This window comes from Schistocerca nitens, chromosome 10, assembly GCF_023898315.1.
Source record: "Schistocerca nitens isolate TAMUIC-IGC-003100 chromosome 10, iqSchNite1.1, whole genome shotgun sequence".
NCBI lineage: Eukaryota > Metazoa > Arthropoda > Insecta > Orthoptera > Acrididae > Schistocerca > Schistocerca nitens.
In genome coordinates, this window is record NC_064623.1 from 69,561,514 (window position 1) to 69,581,847 (window position 20,334).

General features: G+C 44.3%; 1 protein-coding gene across 1 annotated transcript in view; it reads right to left on the reverse strand.

The window, feature by feature from the left end:
• Nucleotides 1–20,334, reverse strand: part of LOC126210156 (uncharacterized protein CG43867) — a 462,670-nt gene that overhangs the window by 199,649 nt on the left and 242,687 nt on the right. The window contains exon 3 of the mRNA XM_049939307.1: nucleotides 7,179–7,262. Coding sequence (XP_049795264.1) covers nucleotides 7,179–7,262 — 84 coding nt within the window. The remainder of the gene's footprint in view (nucleotides 1–7,178; nucleotides 7,263–20,334) is intronic.

The following is a 20,334-nucleotide window of genomic DNA, read 5'->3' on the forward strand; positions in this document are numbered from 1 at the left end:
TATGCTATGATCTGAAGACGGCAATATAACTTTGCTGAAACTAAGGATATAAACTCGTATATCAACTGTGGTCTAGGACACAGCACTTCTGTTTTAGAAGCTTTTTTTACATTAAAATGTAATGCTTATTTCTTTTTTTTTTAAAAAAAAACATGTTACTATTGAACGATAAACGGGCATAGTTAGTATAGAGAATAATTTGCCTATATTAAAAACATAGCAGAGTAAAAGTTGTTCCTAAAATGACGTTATTCCTAAAATTAGCTATACATCATTCACACTACCAAAGATTGTGTACATGGCTTAAGACACGGCCCTTAAAGAACTATTGATTTTTAAACTTTCACGAACATTTTTTTCTCCGTATTTCAGGTGGCGAAAAATAAGAATACTTGGTTTTGTTTCGATGTACAAAGACCAGAACAGTAAACAGAGGTTAGTGGCTCCCATTACATATTTAGCCTAAGATACTTTTACGACGTCCCTGACGTTTTTGCTGACCTTGTCAGTATACAGGCACAAGACCAAAATCTCACCAAATTTCCCGATCACGCAACTGAAAATTACATTGATGACGAAGAAGATGCGGTATTTCGTCCTCACATTTGGATACCTAACTGAGCAGACTGCACTTCCTTGTGCAGAACCTTGTGAAAGCTTTAATTCCTGTTTCAATGTTTCGCGTGAATATCCTCACCCATGCATGTTCAAGTTTGGGAAAAGCCTAACGCATGAACAAACTAATACCTACATAAGAATTAACTCTGCAAAAAATGGTAACATCGTCAGAATGGACGCAAAAATCAGGAAGAGGCAAGCTTCCCTACAACAAAAATTAAATTAGCCGGCCGTTGTGGCCGAGCGGTTCTAGGCGCTTCAGTCTGGAACCTTGCGACCGCTACGGTCGCAGGTTCGAATCCTGCCTCGGGCGTGGATGTGTGTGATGTCCTTAAGTTAGTTAGGTTTAAGTAGTTCTAACAAGGGAACCTCCCCATCGCACCCCCCTCAGATTTAGTTATAAGTTGGCACAGGGATAGGCCATGAAAAACTGAACACAGATCAACCGAGAAAACAGGAAGAAGTTGTGTGGAACTATGAAAAAAATAAGCAAAATATACAAACTGAGTAGTCCATGCGCAAGGTAGGCAACATCTAGGAGAACGTTGGCTTACGGGCGCCGTGGTCCCGTGGTTAGCGTGAGCAGCTGTGGAACGACAGGTTCTTGGTTCAAATCTTCTCTCGGGTGAAAATTCTAATTTTTTTATTTTCAGATAATTATCAAAGTTCAGGCACTCACACGTAATCAACTTCGCTCTCCAAAATTCCAGGACATGTTCAGATTTGCTTGGACATATACAGAATTTGACGGTCTACGCACGGAAACATTTGAAAACATAAAAAAACATATGTTTTGACAGAGCACAGGGAAAAGTGTGCGACTCTGAAACTGTTGCATTCATTTGATGCAGTTTATGTGACAAACTCTTATGTTTTCATCACTTTTTTTGGAGTGATTATCACATCCACAAGAAAACCTAAATCGGGCAAGGTAGAAGAATCTTTTTACCCATTCGCCAAGTGTGCAAGTTAGGTGGGTCGACAACATATTCCTGTCATGTGACGCACATGCCGTCACCAGTGTCGTAAAGAATATATCAGACGAGTTTTCCTGTGGAGGAATCGGTTGACCTATGACCTTGCGATCAAATGTTTTCGGTTCCTATTGGAGAGGAACGTCCTTTCGTCTACTAATCGCACGGTTTTGCGGTGCGGTCGCAAAACACAGACACTAAAATTATTACAGTGAACAGAGACGTCAATGAATGAACGGACAGATCGTAACTTTGCGAAAATAAAGAAAGTAAAATTTTCACTCGAGGACGGACTCGAACCAACGACCTTTCGTTCCGCAGTTGCACACTCTAACCACGAGACCATGGCGCTCATCGGCTAATATCCTCCTTTATGTTGCCTATCTTGCACATGGACTACTCAGTTTGTATATTTTGCTTATTTTTTCATAGTTCCACACAACTTCTTCCTGTTTTCTCGATTGATCTGTGTTCAGTTTTACAAGGCCTATTCACTGTGTCAATTTATAACTAAATCTGAGGGGGGTGCGATGGGGAGGTTCCCTTGTAAGTTCTAGGGGACTGATAACCTCAGATGTTGAGTCCCATAGTGCTCAGAGCCATTTGAACCATTTGGAAAATTAAATTAACTCAGAAGTGGTGAAATTGGTAACTCAGAATTTATAAAGTGCGTTTTATATAAAGCGAGCAGAACATAAGATGAAACAAATGCAGTTTTCAGAAAATATTTTTGCACGTGAAATTTGTAATGAAGTTTTTGTGTTTATGTATAACTTGTTTTGTTTTGTATCTTGTTTATTCGTCTAGCATTTACAGTATTCTTTAAGACTTCTGTAAAAAGAAATGGAGGTTGCGGACGAGCTACGTTCAGATTTGGAAGAGTTTGCAGAGTGTGTGTAGTTGGTCCGCCACAGCAGGTGGAAGTTACCGAGTTCGTGCGTGCCGTTCAGGGGGCGGTTTGGGAAGAGCTGCCGCTTTCGACTGTTTCGTTTTCCACCAGCGGGCACAGAGCACAGAAGTAAGTTCTACGATCTGCGCAGGCAGGTAGAAGTTGCCGTGTTCGGGAGCGCCGGTTCACACGTAACCAGTGGTAAGCGGGCTGGACTGTGGTGGGGCGACCTACCTGTTATTCAGCTTACTGGATCGGGCAGACTACATTGTTTTATTGAAAACATCATGAAGACACTTTTAGTTACTAAATCTCTCGTCACTTGACTAAATCTGCTTTCTTTGAACTTCCTCGCCGGCCACGGTGGCCGAACGGTTCTAGGCGCTGCAGTCTGGTACCGCGCGACTGCTATGGCCGCAGGTTCAAATCCTGCCTCGGGCATGGATGTGTGCAATGTCCTTAGGTTAGTTAGGTTTAAGTAATTCTAAGTTCTAGGGGACTGATGACCTCAGATGTTAAGTCCCATAGTGCTCACAAGGCGAGGCCGCCAACTGTGAAATTCAGATTCGATTCATACTGCGCATAATAATAGCTCATTGCCAGAGGTGTAATGTGGCAAAGCACCAAGATGCACTTCTCAGCCGTTGTCGAGAAAATCGAGTTAAAAGAAACCATTGCGGTTAAACGCTCTCTACGATTAATAATGTTCTACAGCGTCGTGGCGCAGCGGTAAGCGCTCGGTTGCCGGATCGAATCCCGCGCCCTGCAACCTTTTTTTTTTGGTATTTGTTTTTTGTAATTCAAATATATATATATATATATATATATATATATATATATATATATATATATATAAATATAAATAATTCCCGGCCATCAGTTGCAACAATTATGCATATAATAAGTTGTTGAAAGTCGTTTCTCGTGGAAAAACTGGCGTCTTCGAACATCATTACGTTTTCCGCAAACAAAGTTGTATTTCACAAATGTTATTAATTGTCTTCATAATGTTAACCACGTATAGTTAACGGAAGACGTAGAAACGATATTCCGAAACGAATACGTATAGCGTAAGTGAAACGTTCGAATTAGAACAGAGACCCCACGAACACAAATTTGCTGTGGCAGGTATGAAATATAAACTCCGTTACTCGCTCGTTACACTTGAAGGACACATGAATGGGCGGAAACGAGCAGCCGCATAACAGCGTAGTTGCCTGCTAACTTCGGAAGAAGGTAGATGCGGTCCCTAGCGCAACTTATAACATCGTCGAAAATCAGTGCGGACGGGAGAGCTTTGGTACACCCTGTTAAACAAACGGAAAAATGGAGGCGGTACAATTGGAGAGCGATCCGCCTTCACCAACTTGCATAAGCAATTCATTAATATTTTATATATATTTTTTAATTACAAAATACTAATAAAAAATTGAATGGCGCGAGATTTGATCCGGCGACCTTTGGATTACAAACCCGAGCGCTTACCGCTGCGCCACGACGCTGTAGAACATTATTAATCGTAGAGAATATTTCACGGCAACGGTTTCTTTTAACTGTCGATTTTCTCGACAACGGCTGAGAAGTGCATCTTGGTGCTTTGCCACATTACACCTCTGGCCATGAGCTTTTATTATGCGCAGTATGAATCGAATCTGAATTTCACAATTGGCGGCCTCCCCTTGTCAGAGCCATTTGAACCATTAGAACTTCCTTGATGTACGCCGTTAACCCTACATGGTAAGGATCTCAGACCGCGCAGCAGTACTCAAAAAGAGGACGGACAAGCGTAGTGTTGGCAGTAACTTTAGTAGATCTGTTACATCTTCTAAGTGTTCTGCCAATAAACCGTTCGCCTCCCCCGCAACATTCTCTGTGTGTTCCTTCCAATTTAAGTTGTTCGTAATTGTAATACCTAGGTATTTAGTTAAAATTACGGCTTTTAGATTACATTGATTTATCGTGTAACCGAAGTTTCATGAATTCCTTTTAGCACTCATGTGGATGATATCACACTTTTCGTTATTTAGGGTCAACTGCCAATTTTCGCACCATTCAGATAACTTTTCTAAATCGTTTTGCAGTTTGTTCTGATCTTCTGATGACTTTGCTAGGCGATAAGCGACAGCATCATCTGCAAACGATCTAAGGCGGCTGCTCAGTTCGTCTCCTAAATCCTTTATATAGATAAAGAACAGCAAAGAACCTTTAACATTACCTTGGGGAACGCCAGAAGTCACTTCTGTTTTACTCGCTGACTTTCCATAAGTTGTATTTGTATTTTAACCGGGGGCCTAGAAATGACGGAGAGGCTCCGTCCCCGCCACAACAGCTGTGGTCCGCAACCCCACGAGGACTACCGCAGTCCACTTCACCCCTCCGCCGCCCCACACCGAACCCAGGGTTATTCTGCGGTTCGGCCCGCGGTGGACCCCCCAGGGAACGTCTCACTCCAGACGAGTGTAACCCCTATGTTTGCGTGTAGAGTAATGGTGGTGTACGCGTACGTGGAGAACTTGTTTGCGCAGCAATCGCCGACATAGTGTAGTTGAGGCGGAAAAAGGGGAACCAGCCCGAATTCGCCGAGACAGATGGAAAACCTCCTAAAAACCATCCACAGACTGGCCGGTTCACCGGACCTCGACACAAATCCGCCGGGCGGATTCGTGCCGGGGACCAGGCGCTCCTTCCCTCCTGGAAAACCGTGCGTTAGACCGCACGGTCAACCGGGTGGGCTTCCATAAATTACTACGAACTGTGACATCTCTGACAGCGCATAACTGAGACGGTATTCCGTAAGCATGCAATCTGATTGCAAGTCGCTTGTGATGTGCGGCCGGCCGCGGTGGTCTCGCGGTTCTAGGCGCGCAGTCCGGAACCGTGCGACTGCTACGGTCGCAGGTTCGAATCCTGCCTCGGGCATGGATGTGTGTGATGTCCTTAGGTTAGTTAGGTTTAAGTAGTTCTAAGTTCTAGGGGACTGATAACCACAGCAGTTGAGTCCCATTGTGCTCAGAGCCATTTGAACCATTTTTGTGATGTGCGGTGTCGAAAGCCTTATGGAAATCTAGAAATACGGTATCAATTTGAAATCACTTGTCGATAGCACTCACGGTTCATGTGAGTAAAGAACTACTTCTGTTTCACAAGAACAAGGTTTCTGAATCCATAATGACTACGCGTCAACAGACTGTTCTCTCCGGGGTTATTCATAATGTTCGAACGCAATATATGTTCCAGATTTCTGCTGCATATCGACGTTAATGATATGGGCCTTTGCCTTTCTCGAATATCGGTGTGACCTGTGCAGCTTTCCAGTCTTTGGGTAGGGATCTATCGTCGAGCGAGCGGTTTAATGTGATTGTTAAGTATGGAGCTACAGTATACTGTTTCCTTTTGACTGCCTCACGATGTACTTCAAAAGGTGTTCGAAGTTACCTGTATTTCTGTTGGACAATGTTTCGGTTTGAGAAAATAAGTAATTTTGATATCCAAGTAAATTTTGCTGTCGCTGCACCAGGACGCAGCACGGAACCAAACACAGTCAGAAGGCGGAGGTGTGCTGTCCCCAGTGGAAATATTGCAAAAAACTAGAACGTGATATTTAAAAACAAATGAAGTGGACGTCGTGATTTTATCTCGACACAAAATATTATGTTGTGTGTGAATACTGACCGCTCAGGTGGTAAATCATTTTTCTAACGTTTGTTATCATTATTATTGTTATATAAAATACTGAAGAGACTGTCGATTGCAAAGAGTAATGGTTACAGACCACACAAACAATGGACATTTAATCTGAAGAAGAACTGTGTTCAATTGTCTTCTTTTATTAATTCGCTCTCTCTGTTGTATGCCGTGTGCGAAGTCGGACATATTGGTTCGCTGCTGTTGAATGTAAGCTCATCTGTACTATTAATCTGATAATATATTAGTTTAATGTTATTGTCACTTTTATTTGTAAGAGGTGAGCCCTATCTCACTTCCTTTAAATGCCAAGATTCTGAGTAATTTTCAGCGCAACAATTGCAGCAGCCGCTGCAGTCCTAGACGCCATTACGTGGCAATCTTAATTCATAAAACTCGTGGAAGCGAAGAATTCGCCCGCTAAAATTAAAATAAACATTTTCTCCAAGGCCGACGGACGCAGCAGAAGCAGACGAAACTAGATTTTCATTTTCAGTTCTTGGCCGAGATCTAGACCCACGACTCAGACTACAACTGATTGCTAAAAGTGGTAAGACATAATTCTCTCGCGCGTGTGTAGGCAATTGCAAATAATAATCAAAGATCTCATGCTCGAGAAGAAATATTTAGCCGAGTCAAAAACACCAAAAGATTATTTCAGTTCGTAACTTAAATGTAACGTATTTCAAGATTAGTTCGTGAACAATAAGTTTGCTCAGGATCAATCTTTATTAATCAACCGATGTTAAAAAAAGTAAATTCAAATCTCAACCATTTTAATGAGCCCACCACGTCTAGCAATTAATTAATTATCTTATATATATATAAATAGTTACGCGAGATAAGCAATTTTGATCTCCAGATAAATTTTGCTTTCGCTGCACCACGACGCAGCACAGAACCAAACACAACCAGAAGGCGGAGGGTAGCGGCAGTATTATTACTGTGTTGCGTAGTCGTGCTGTACAAAGGCTGACTGCCGATGTTACTGTAGGTCAGAGTTCAGAACTCACCTCGCGCAGCTTGTTGGTGACCCACTCCTTAATTTTGGCTGCCTTTGCTTCGACTTGCTTCGCGTCCTGAAGACGTAGCTGCCTCTGTGAACACAAGAGAGTACACCTAAATCAGTATACGTCAGCAAAAGTACATTCTATGACGGAGCATGGTATTTTAGAAATAGTTTTGACTACAAATTATATGGCATATGCTTCTCTCACGAATCATATCGAAAGCTATGGGTCTTCACCCACATGTGCAGCAGTAGAGTGAAAGTTTCATTCTAGAAGCATCCCTCAGGCTGTGGCTAAGCCACGTCTCCACAATATCCTTTCTTCCAGGAGTGCTAGTTCTGCATGGTTCGCAGGAGAGCTTCTGTGAAGTTTGGAAGGTAGGAGACGAGTTACTGGCGGAATTAAAGCTGTGAGGACGGGGCGTGAGTCGTGCTGGGTAGCTCAGTCGGTAGAGCACTTGCTCGCGAAAGGTACAGGTCCCGAGTTCGAGTCTCGGTCCGGCACACAGTTTTAATCTGCCAGGAAGTTTCAGTATTTCTTGGCTTCCGAGAAGCATCTGACTGTGTACCACACTAAAGGTGATCAATAAAGCTACAATTACGCGGGGTATCAAGCGAAATTTGATACTGAACTGAAGATTTGTTACCAGGGAGGACGCAGCGTGTTATATTGAATGGAGAGTTAGCGACAGGAGCAGTAGTAACTTCAAATGTGCCCCACGGAAGTGCAGGGGACCAATGATGGATATAGAAAAACCTCAAGGTGGGGACGCTAAAGATATCTTGAGCTACATCTACTTTTACCGTAATAAAAAATAATCAAGTCACATGCAAAGTTTAATAAAGTTTTATTTAAACTCATTATACACATATACGAGGGTGAGTCAAATGAAAACCTTAAATTTGTAATAACAAATCGAAATTTCGCGCCGTTTTCCTGTAAGTTGGTAAGCGTGCTACAATCAGCGTTCAGAATGGCCTGTAGGTGGCAGCATAGTGCAGATGCACACAAACCGTCGCAGTATCAGTATAAAAATGGTCGCCCCACTTGCGACTTGCACCAGGGAAGAACAGCGTTCTGTTATTCGGTTTTTGCGTAGTGAAGGTGTGAAACCTATTGAAATTCATCGACGAATGAAGGTTTAGTACGGTGATGCATGTTTGTCAAAGCAGCAAGTCTGCGAATGGAGTAGGAAGTTCGCAAATGGTGTGACTTCAGTGGAAGATGCTCCTCGTCTAGGTCAGGCACAGCGAGTTGTGACTCCACAGAACACTGCAGCAGTTGAAGCCATAGTGAAGGAAAACTGCCGAGTGACACTGAATGACATTGCAGCATGCTTACAGATTACTCATGGGTCAGCACACCACATTGTGAATGATGCAGTTTCACAAAGTGTCTGCAAGATGGGTGGCACGGCAGCTGACTCCTGAAATGAGAGAACGACGTATTGATGCTCGTGAAGAACGAGGTGATGGCTTCCTTGCAAGAATCGTTACTGGGACCGAAAGCTGGGTTCACTTCCACCAATCGGAAACGAAGAGAGCGAGCAAGGAATAGCGCCATTCCTCATCACCAAAACCAAACAGAACAGAACCACCAGCAGGGAAGGTTATGCTGAATCTCTTTTGGGACGAAAAAGGCGTCATTTATGATCATTACATGCCTAGAGGGACCACTGTCACCAGTGCATCATACACAGATCTAAAAAATCATCTGCGGCCTGAAATCACATCAAAGCGACGTGGATTGCTGTCAGCACGTGTCCTTTTGCAACATGATAATGCAAGGTCCCACACTGCCCGTACAACAGTTGCAACAATCACAGACCCGCATTTTGAGCGTCTTCCTCATCCACCATACTCACCAGACCTTGCCCCAAGTGATTTCCATATGTTTGGACCACTCAAAGACGCAATGGGAGGAAAGAAGTTCCGTTCTGATCAAGAGGTACGCCACGCGGTGCATGAGTTGTTGCGCGGACTACCAAAAGAATTTTTTTCTAAAGGAATTTATGCACTTTGTAAGCGCTGGAGGACTTGCATTGAGCGTGGGGGAGATTATATTGAAAAGTGATACAGCTTTGTACCACTTCTTCACAATAAATAATATTTAAAAAAATTTAAGGTTTCCACTTGTCTCACCCTCGTACAAGGCAATGACGTCTTATGATATAAAAAAGTTACACTTGTGGTTCTCTTCCTTAAATGATGAATTCTATGCGCCTATTCTTTCTGGAAAATTGGTTAACTACATCGCCAATGGGACAATCAGTGTTAGGGTGAGTGTTCAACAGAGCTAAGCCATTTCGTCGATCCTCCTTCATTGTCGACCTCAGCCATGTCTTTGTACGCCGCAAAGTTGAAAAGCTTCTTTCTACTTCAGCAATAGATGCAGGTAGACAAACAAATATTTTGTACAGAGTGTGCAATGTAGGATAGTCAGATCTACGACAAACACACAACGCTTGCGTAACAGAATCACGATTATTAAAGGCGTTTATGCTCGTTTACTTGTATTGAAGAATCTCTCCCATTAGTCTCTTTTTAATCACAAAACAGTGGAATATTGGCCAGACAGAATAACGTATCGAGATCACTAGAATGGCTGCGACTTTTCTCGTTCTATGTGTTAGCTATATATGTGCCAGAAAGAAACGTATAAAATACGATGACCCGGACGCGCGTGCTACATAGGAAAGTATAACTACTCGATAACTTGATTCAGTCGAACCGACTGTAGAAAGGGTAATTTCCGAGAATGATTGCCTATCGAAGTCGCTGGGTTCAAACGATACATAGCGAACGTGCGATCGTAAATCGATCATGAGATTCCGATGGCGGGCTCGACTTCCAAGTTTATTACAGGAAATAACATGAATAAAAAACCGAAAATCGGTTTTGTTTCCTTAACCAGTTATGCTGAGCGCATTTGAAATGTTGTTGACGTTTGTGCTGTTTAGTTTGTGTGTGTGTGTATTTCCAAAATTAAATTCCTTTGTCCCTGTGCCGCGCGGAGTGGCAGCTCGGTCTTAGGGGCCATGAAACGAATTGCGCGGCCCCTCCCGCCGGAGGTTCGAATCCTCCCTCGGACATGGGTGTGTATGTCGTTCTCGGCATAAGTCAGCTTAAGTTAGTTTAAGTAGTGTGTAAGTCTACGGATCGATAACCTCAGCAATTTGGTCCCTGAGAAATTCACACACATTTGAACATTTTTCTCCCTGTACCGCACAGCATTCACTCTACATGCCTATCCAGAACTCCATGCCTCCCTCTCTCTATCTTGGAAAAATGCACACACGCCAACTAAACACCACAAAAGTCAACAACACATCAAATCAGCACACCAAATCACAAACAAACATACCACGAAACAATGAACAGTACATAGGGCACAACAACACGCAATGCGACGAAAACTCTGTGCTTGGCAAACAAATCGCAGAAAATGAATATGCAACGACAAAAGCGTAAAGAAATATGCGTGTTACCTCGACACAAAAAAGTGAAAACACCGCAACATTAAATACTGCAAGTAACACGTCAAACAACACAATAAATATTGATTCTCGGTCGAAAATGTGTAATAAACAGAAAAACAAACCATCGTTTTGCTGTCTGCAGATGACACGCTGTAGATTGTGTAGTATACCCAAAGCTATTAGCATAAATATCCAGTAGCTCCAAGTGAGGTACGTAAATAAATGCATCCACTTTATTTCCAAATGTACTATAAAACTAAAACCTTTAGGTATATCGTAAATAAACAACATATAATTGGTCAACTCAATGATACATGTCTCAACTCTATATTGTATACAAAACAGTGTAAAAAAATATTTTACAACAATCGTTCATTTTATTGGCGCCGAAGCCTGTAAATGAATCGATAAGTTTCATGTATAATTTCGGTATCTGAATCGATTGTGAGTGAGAACGATGTTGTAAAGCGGAATCGCAGAAGTTAAATTAGTATCTGTGATGTGCGCGAGGGTGCAGTGGGGCGGACAGTGTTAAGCTGTGTTAGAGTGAGGAAGCAATGGCAATATTATGTTTCAAATTTAAAGTCTCAACTTACCAATTTGTTCAATCAACATGATTATATCAAGATTGTAAAGGAATCCGATTTCTGGCGGAGAAAGTCTAATGGAATGACACAGATAAATATTACAACCACCTTCAGAGGTGGTGGTCCAGATTGCTGTACACACCGGTACCTCTAACAAAAAATGGTTCAAATGGCTCTGAGCACTATGGGACTTAACTTCTAAGGTCATCAGTCCCCTAGAACTTAGAACTACTTAAACCTAACTAACCTAAGGACATCACACACATCCATGCCCGAGGCAGGATTCGAACCTGCGACCGTAGCGGTCGTGCGGTTCCAGACTGTAGCGCCTTTAACCGCTTGGCCACCACGGCCGGCACTTCTAACACCCAGCAGCACGTCCTCTTACATTGATGCATGCCTGTACGACGTACTCGTCGTGGCATACTATCTACATGTTCATCACGGTACTGTTGGTCCATATTGTCCCACTCCTCAACGGCGATTCGGCGTAGATCCCTCAGAGTGGTTGGTGTATCACGTCGTCCATAAACAGCCCTTTTCAATCGATCCCAGGCATGTTCGATAGGGCTCCTGGCTGGAGAACAAGCTGGCCACTCTAGTCGAGCGATGTCGTTATCCTGAAGGAAGTCATTCACAAGATGTGGACAATGAGGGCGCGAAATGTCGTCCATGATGACGAATGCCTCGCCAATATGCTGCCGATATGTTTGCACTATCGGGTCGGAGGATGGCATTCACATATCGTATAGCCGTTACGGCGCCTTCCATGACCACCTGTGGCGTACGTCGGCCCCACATAATGCCACCCCAAAACAGCAGGCAACCTCCACGTTTCTACACTCGCTGGACAACGTGTCTAAGGCGTTCAGCTTGACCGGGTTGCCTCCAAAGGCGTCTCCGACGAATGTCTGGTTAAAGGCATAAGCGATACTCATCGGTGAAGAGTACACGATGTCAATCTTGAGCGGTCCATTCGGCATGTTGTTGGGCCCATCTGTTCCGCGCTGCATGGTGTCGTGGTTGCAAAGATGGATCTCGCCATGGACGTTGGGAGTGAAGCTGCGCATCATGCAGCCTATTGCGCACAGTTTGAGTCGTAGGGCGACGTCCAGTGGCTGCACGAAAAGCATTATTCAACATGGTGGCGTTGCTGTCAGGGTTCCTCCGTAGGTGGCGGTCATCCACTGCAGTAGTAGCCCTTGGGCGGCCAGAATGAGACATTTCATCGACAGTTCCTCTGTCTGTGTCTCCATGTCCGAACAAAATCGGTTTGGTTCACTCCGAGACGCCTGGACACTTCCCTTGTTGAGAGCCCTTCCTGGCACAAAGTAACAATGCGGACGCGATCGAACAGCGGTATTGGCCGTCTAAGCATGATTAACTACAGACAACACGAGCTGTTTATCTACTTCCTGGTGGAATGACTGGAATTTATCGGCTGTCGGATCACGTCCGTCTAATAGGGGCTGCTCATGCATGGTTGTTTACATCTTTGGGCAGGGTTAGTGACTTCACTGAACAGCCAAAGGGACTGTGTCTGTGATACAATATCCACAGTCAACGTCTATCTTGAGGAGTTCTGGGAACCGTGGTGATGAAAAACTTTTTTTGATTTTATATACACTCCTGGAAATGGAAAAAAGAACACATTGACACCGGTGTGTCAGACCCACCATACTTGCTCCGGACACTGCGAGAGGGCTGTACAAGCAATGATCACACGCAAGGCACAGCGGACACACCAGGAACCGCGGTGTTGGCCGTCGAATGGCGCTAGCTGCGCAGCATTTGTGCACCGCCGCCGTCAGTGTCAGCCAGTTTGCCGTGGCATACGGAGCTCCATCGCAGTCTTTAACACTGGTAGCATGCCGCGACAGCGTGGACGTGAACCGTATGTGCAGTTCACGGACTTTGAGCGAGGGCGTATAGTGGGCATGCGGGAGGCCGGGTGGACGTACCGCCGAATTGCTCAACACGTGGGGCGTGAGGTCTCCACAGTACATCGATGTTGTCGCCAGTGGTCGGCGGAAGGTGCACGTGCCCGTCGACCTGGGACCGGACCGCAGCGACGCACGGATGCACGCCAAGACCGTAGGATCCTACGCAGTGCCGTAGGGGACCGCACCGCCACTTCCCAGCAAATTAGGGACACTGTTGCTCCTGGGGTATCGGCGAGGACCATTCGCAACCGTCTCCATGAAGCTGGGCTACGGTCCCGCACACAGTTAGGCCGTCTTCCGCTCACGCCCCAAAATCGTGCAGCCCGCCTCCAGTGGTGTCGCGACAGGCGTGAATGGAGGGACGAATGGAGACGTGTCGTCTTCGGCGATGAGAGCCGCTTCTGCCTTGGTGCCAATGATGGTCGTATGCGTGTTTGGCGCCGTGCAGGTGAGCGCCACAATCAGGACTGCATACGACCGAGGCACACAGGGCCAACACCCGGCATCATGGTGTGGGGAGCGATCTCCTACACTGGCCGTACACCACTGGTGATCGTCGAGGGGACACTGAATAGTGCACGGTACATCCAAACCGTCATCGAACCCATCGTTCTACCATTCCTAGACCGGCAAGGGAACTTTCTGTTCCCACAGGACAATGCACGTCCGCATGTATCCCGTGCCACCCAACGTGCTCTAGAAGGTGTTAGTCAACTACCCTGGCCAGCAAGATCTCCGGATCTGTCCCCCATTGAGCATGTTTGGGACTGGATGAAGCGTCGTCTCACGCGGTCTGCACGTCTAGCACGAACGCTGGTCCAACTGAGGCGCCAGGTGGAAATGGCATGGCAAGCCGTTCCACAGGACTACATCCAGCATCTCTACGATCGTCTCCATGGGAGAATAGCAGCCTGCATTGCTGCGAAAGGTGGATATACACTGTACTAGTGCCGACATTGTGCATGCTCTGTTGCCTGTGTCTATGTGCCTGTGGTTCTGTCAGTGTGATCGTGATGTATCAATAAAGTTTCCCCTTGCTGGGACAATGAATTCACGGTGTTCTTATTTCAATTTCCAGGAGTGTATATAATCTACGAAACTTTATCAAGAATCACCTCAAAAGTGAAATTTATGTGAGAAATCTCAAACTCATTCGAAATTCACACATGAGTCCGACAAGGAAATGGCTTATAGCCACTCACTCTTGCTGAATATGCTACTGGAAAAAAATAATCAGAAAATCTGAACAGCATGTAACTGGTGTCCAAATTAGAAAAGAGAAAGGACCAAGAGTCACTGTAAAATGCTTGTCCCTTGCTGATGACCTGGCTATACTGGAATGATGAAGGCATACTAGCGCTAGATAACCTACTCGAGATCTCCTACAAAACTGGACTCCAATGTCCTGTGAATAAACTCAGTATACGGGCACTTATCAACCGCAAAATTTCCACTGAACACAGTATAGAAAAACCTCACAAGTAGCTAACGTGAAGTGCTTAGGGAAAATGTCCAACCAAGATTCAACACAGTCTTCAACGCAGAAAGAATTTTCAATCTGCAAAAGGCGTACAAACTGACGTGGAATCACTACAACAAAAGAGCTATACCTTACACTGCAAAACTACAGTATTATAACACGGTTGTTGTACCAGAAGCCTAGTATGCGCCAGAAACCATAGTTATTTAGGGGGATGACAAAGATTCATGACATTGACAAACAAGAATGCAAAATTCTTAGAAAACTCTACGGTGCTGTTCTCCGAGATGGAACCTGGGTCAGACAACGTACAAATGAACTCTACAAACACACAGACAACATCACGGATAAATTTTGGAAAAGGTACGTATAGTTCTCAAATAAATTTTGGGAAACGTATCTACAGTTCTGGCACCTATGTAGAATGGATGAAAACAGACTCACAAAGAACATTTTTAACACTGTTAATGGAAGCACACAAACAGATCTATAATAATTGAAAATTCGAGAAGAAGAAATTGAGGACAGAAGACAGTTCGGAAGTAAATTCAAAAACAAGAAACTTAATAAGTCTCAACTAAAGAACCGACAGGCAACAAATGGACAGACGAAAGGAAGAAAAAACATAGTTAATTAATGAAGAGGTTTTGGGAAGAAAAGAAAAGAAGGAAGCAATTGAAGCTGTGATTGGCTCAAGTTCCTAAAGGAGAATAGTAATAATGATATATTGTGTAATTTTCCACCTTTCTACACCACCTCTCTCTCTTTCATATCCCACTAAAACAGTTCGTATCAAATACTATATTACTTTGTCAGTACATTCCACCGCTCTCCAATTTATACATCACTGATGAATAGTGATTTTACGTCAACTTGTCAAAACAGTGTATACCTTTGTTTGTAAATGATATCAATTTCTACTACTGTTAATTTGTCTGTATATCATTTTCAGTAGATCTGCAACCTCAGTACCACCTTCAGTATATAAGAGCAGTTTATTTATATTTGGAGTATACGTCAACTGTATGCTGATTACAATGATAAAACATATTACAGAGAGAAGGGAAGAACAAACAAAAATGCTTTAGGTATAAATTTTTACGAACACATTACATTTCTTTATTTGTTCATCACACAATTAAACTTATTCATTCCGCAGCACCACTTTTTGGAAAACAACCTACAGCAACAGTGTGTTGCTACAATCTGGGTAAATATGTGAGGCATCTCCGGCAGCTAACTTTTAACTGCTGTATCTGCCATAATAAAAGCAAGCCGACACTGAACTGTGTTTTGTAGGCAAACGGCATAAATATGAATGATATCTCCTTACTGAAATTATCAACAAGTTTATTTTACTGAGTCAGAAACAGTTTAGCGTAATAAATACTTTCATATTTATCATACACTTCCGATGAAACAAAGTGTTCACATTCCGTAAAGCAGCCTTGCCTCGGTGGCTGTATTATTTTCACGTTTACTTCCGAAAAGCAGTTTAGATCATAGCCAAAACATGTAATCTTGTGTGTGAAACCTAAACTCTCTAGCGAGTTAAATAGAGAATCACAACAGACAACCAAAGGAAATGAGATTTTATATACACAGCTATAACTGGGCACCTACGAAAAAGAAATACATTACTTCGTATGACTGCTTTTGAAATCAACTTCATCCACGTTTCTCATTCTACTGCGATAAAATGCACGCGGAGTCATTGCTAAGAAAATCGATTTCCCACCACTGATTGCTGATGATCTTGATGGTAGATACATCTCACAGTTTATCAAATAAACCAGAACTGCTGCTCAAGCTTTCGTATTGACGTTTCTTGCACTCAAGATTGGAAGTCTTTCAAGGGAGAAATGCTGACAGTCTTTCGGTGTGTATTGCATTTGCAAAGTCACCGATATACACTCCTGGAAATGGAAAAAAGAACACATTGACACCGGTGTGTCAGACCCACCATACTTGCTCCGGACACTGCGAGAGGGCTGTACAAGCAATGATCACACGCACGGCACAGCGGACACACCAGGAACCGCGGTGTTGGCCGTCGAATGGCGCTAGCTGCGCAGCATTTGTGCACCGCCGCCGTCAGTGTCAGCCAGTTTGCCGTGGCATACGGAGCTCCATCGCAGTCTTTAACACTGGTAGCATGCCGCGACAGCGTGGACGTGAACCGTATGTGCAGTTCACGGACTTTGAGCGAGGGCGTATAGTGGGCATGCGGGAGGCCGGGTGGACGTACCGCCGAATTGCTCAACACGTGGGGCGTGAGGTCTCCACAGTACATCGATGTTGTCGCCAGTGGTCGGCGGAAGGTGCACGTGCCCGTCGACCTGGGACCGGACCGCAGCGACGCACGGATGCACGCCAAGACCGTAGGATCCTACGCAGTGCCGTAGGGGACCGCACCGCCACTTCCCAGCAAATTAGGGACACTGTTGCTCCTGGGGTATCGGCGAGGACCATTCGCAACCGTCTCCATGAAGCTGGGCTACGGTCCCGCACACCGTTAGGCCGTCTTCCGCTCACGCCCCAACATCGTGCAGCCCGCCTCCAGTGGTGTCGCGACAGGCGTGAATGGAGGGACGAATGGAGACGTGTCGTCTTCAGCGATGAGAGTCGCTTCTGCCTTGGTGCCAATGATGGTCGTATGCGTGTTTGGCGCCGTGCAGATGAGCGCCACAATCAGGACTGCATACGACCGAGGCACACAGGGCCAACACCCGGCATCATGGTGTGGGGAGCGATCTCCTACACTGGCCGTACACCACTGGTGATCGTCGAGGGGACACTGAATAGTGCACGGTACATCCAAACCGTCATCGAACCCATCGTTCTACCATTCCTAGACCGGCAAGGGAACTTGCTGTTCCAACAGGACAATGCACGTCCGCATGTATCCCGTGCCACCCAACGTGCTCTAGAAGGTGTAAGTCAACTACCCTGGCCAGCAAGATCTCCGGATCTGTCCCCCATTGAGCATGTTTGGGACTGGATGAAGCGTCGTCTCACGCGGTCTGCACGTCCAGCACGAACGCTGGTCCAACTGAGGCGCCAGGTGGAAATGGCATGGCAAGCCGTTCCACAGGACTACATCCAGCATCTCTACGATCGTCTCCATGGGAGAATAGCAGCCTGCATTGCTGCGAAAGGTGGATATACACTGTACTAGTGCCGACATTGTGCATGCTCTGTTGCCTGTGTCTATGTGCCTGTGGTTCTGTCAGTGTGATCATGTGATGTATCTGACCCCAGGAATGTGTCAATAAAGTTTCCCCTTCCTGGAACAATGAATTCACGGTGTTCTTATTTCAATTTCCAGGAGTGTACTTTAAATTTTACAACAAGGTATCAGAGGAAACCTTGTTTTCTGGAATCATAACAAGCAATTGACAAGCAAAACACAAATTTTATTTAGTGGTATTGGTGGTACATATTAGAGTTAAATTTTTGAAATTTTATGACACACACACACACACACACACACAGAGAGAGAGAGAGAGAGAGAGAGAGAGAGAGAGAGAGAGAGAGAGAACAGCAGCATAAATGAGCTACTATCTACTAGTAGTTGTCTCGTTTTTATTCCTATTATCCAGTTGAGGCAGGAACTGAATACTTATTCCAGCAAGATACGATTTGTTTCAAAAGCAAAAGCGATTAGTCAGCAAGTCAGTACCTTCGCACTCTCTAGGTGTGTCTCCGCAAAAATGCATGTGTGTTTCTCACAGACAAATAAGGTCAAGTTGTGATTTGTTCCAACAATCAAAACCGGTTAGTCTACAAGTTCAGCGTTTTCAATGTCTGCAACGGCGTGTCAGTTTTGCTGAGACAATTCAAATGCATTGACAAGAAGTGTCATGTGTATAAGTCAAATTTCGAAAATAGTTTGCAGAAAAATTAAGTATTATTTCCTTAAGCATCAGTCACATTATTATCTTACATCCATAACAGAAGTAGTATGATAAATAACGTAGTGTTATGAATTGGGAACCTGTTTCGGGCGTTCTCCTCATATTTTTACCTTACTTTCATACTTCATTTGTGTATGAGGTTGTACTTATTTCGTTTACTGTCTGATTTGGGTTTTTATTTGCTGCCACTTAACTTGTATTGTGCGATAATTACATGTGTGGTCAGGGTGTAACTTGTAGCAATATAAATGACTCATCTCTCTGGCCTTAATTTAGCTTTTCATACTTAGGGTAGCTATTTCTGTATAATGAATCTGGCTTACGGGTTACAGGTACCCCCTCGGGCACTAGAGTACACGGTAGGGATCACGAGGCGTACGCTCAGTTGCAAACCGAGAAGCTTACGTCACAGTGGACGCAACCGAGGCCCACGAGGAAGACAGGTCGCGGCTCGTACGTCACGAAGGTAGTCCTGAACTCGCTCGATCGCTCAGCTCAGCAGACAAAATGCGTTTCTAAACCTGTTAACTCGCAGCTGGGCGTGTAAGTACTAACGAGAATTGCATCAGCACTGGAATCCGCTATTATGAAGTCTTACTGATTATCAGTACTCGATATAAATAGTATAACGGCTTGTTTATAGCATTTAAACTCTTGTGCTTAACAGTACTCATTGCATGCTGGAAGAGGTGCCTTGTGCAATTGATAATCATTTTAGTATGGTTTTATTTTAATGTACGCCAGTACAGCCTTAACAAATTATAAGTAGGCCCATGGACTTCCCATCATTATAGGACTAATAACAGTAAGATTCCATAATAGCAGATTCCAGGAGAAGATTCAGGTTTAGTTTGTACAGACACGCCTAGTTACGAGTTAACAGGTCTAGAAACGTAGTTTGAGTTTTTATTACTGACTGGCAACTGAGTACAGAGTTACGACGTAGTTATCAGTGTATTGAGTGAATATTTAGAGTAAGATTTTTAGCGAGAACTAATGGTTTGCTGCGCCACCGCCAGCTGTGGAAGCCACAGGATTTTTTTAGGAATTAAGTTCCATACATTTCCAAAAAACAAACGAAACGAAACTGGATTAATGTTGGTAAATGTGCACACTTGTTTTCAGTTACAAATGCTAGTGTCTGCTCAATACACTTTACTGATTCGGATTATGAAAGGGATCTGAAAAGTGAACTGTTGAATATTCCTTCGAAACGCAAGTTGAACACTGGTGCTGTTCCAACTCTACAGTCTGTTCACAGTAACAACAAACCTGATGTAAACATTGTGCCATGTATTCTTCCACGTCTGCTTGAATCTCATTGGATTTCGTTTCACGTGGAGCGGAAGCCAAGCTGTGACCAGTACGGTCAAGTACGATCTTAAGGACACGTTTTATGCTGTGTTAGCCGGCCGCGGTGGAGAGCAGTTCTAGGCGCTTCAGTCCGGAACCGCGCAACTGCTATGGTCGCAGGTTCGAATTCTGCCTCGGGCATGGATGTGTGTGATGTCCTTAGGTTAGTTGGGTTTCAGTACTTCTAAGTTCTAGGGGACTGATCACCTCAGATGTTAAGTCCCATAGTGCTCAGAGCCATTTGAACCATTTATGCTGTGTTACACACACATGGACTGAGCGATAATGCGGGACAACAGCTTTACCGGCGCATTAAACTTGGGCAGCACTGGCCCGCCAGCGGAGCATCTAACCTGCACTGTTGTGAGTAGTTGCAGTTCAGACGAGCCAAGAAATAATAT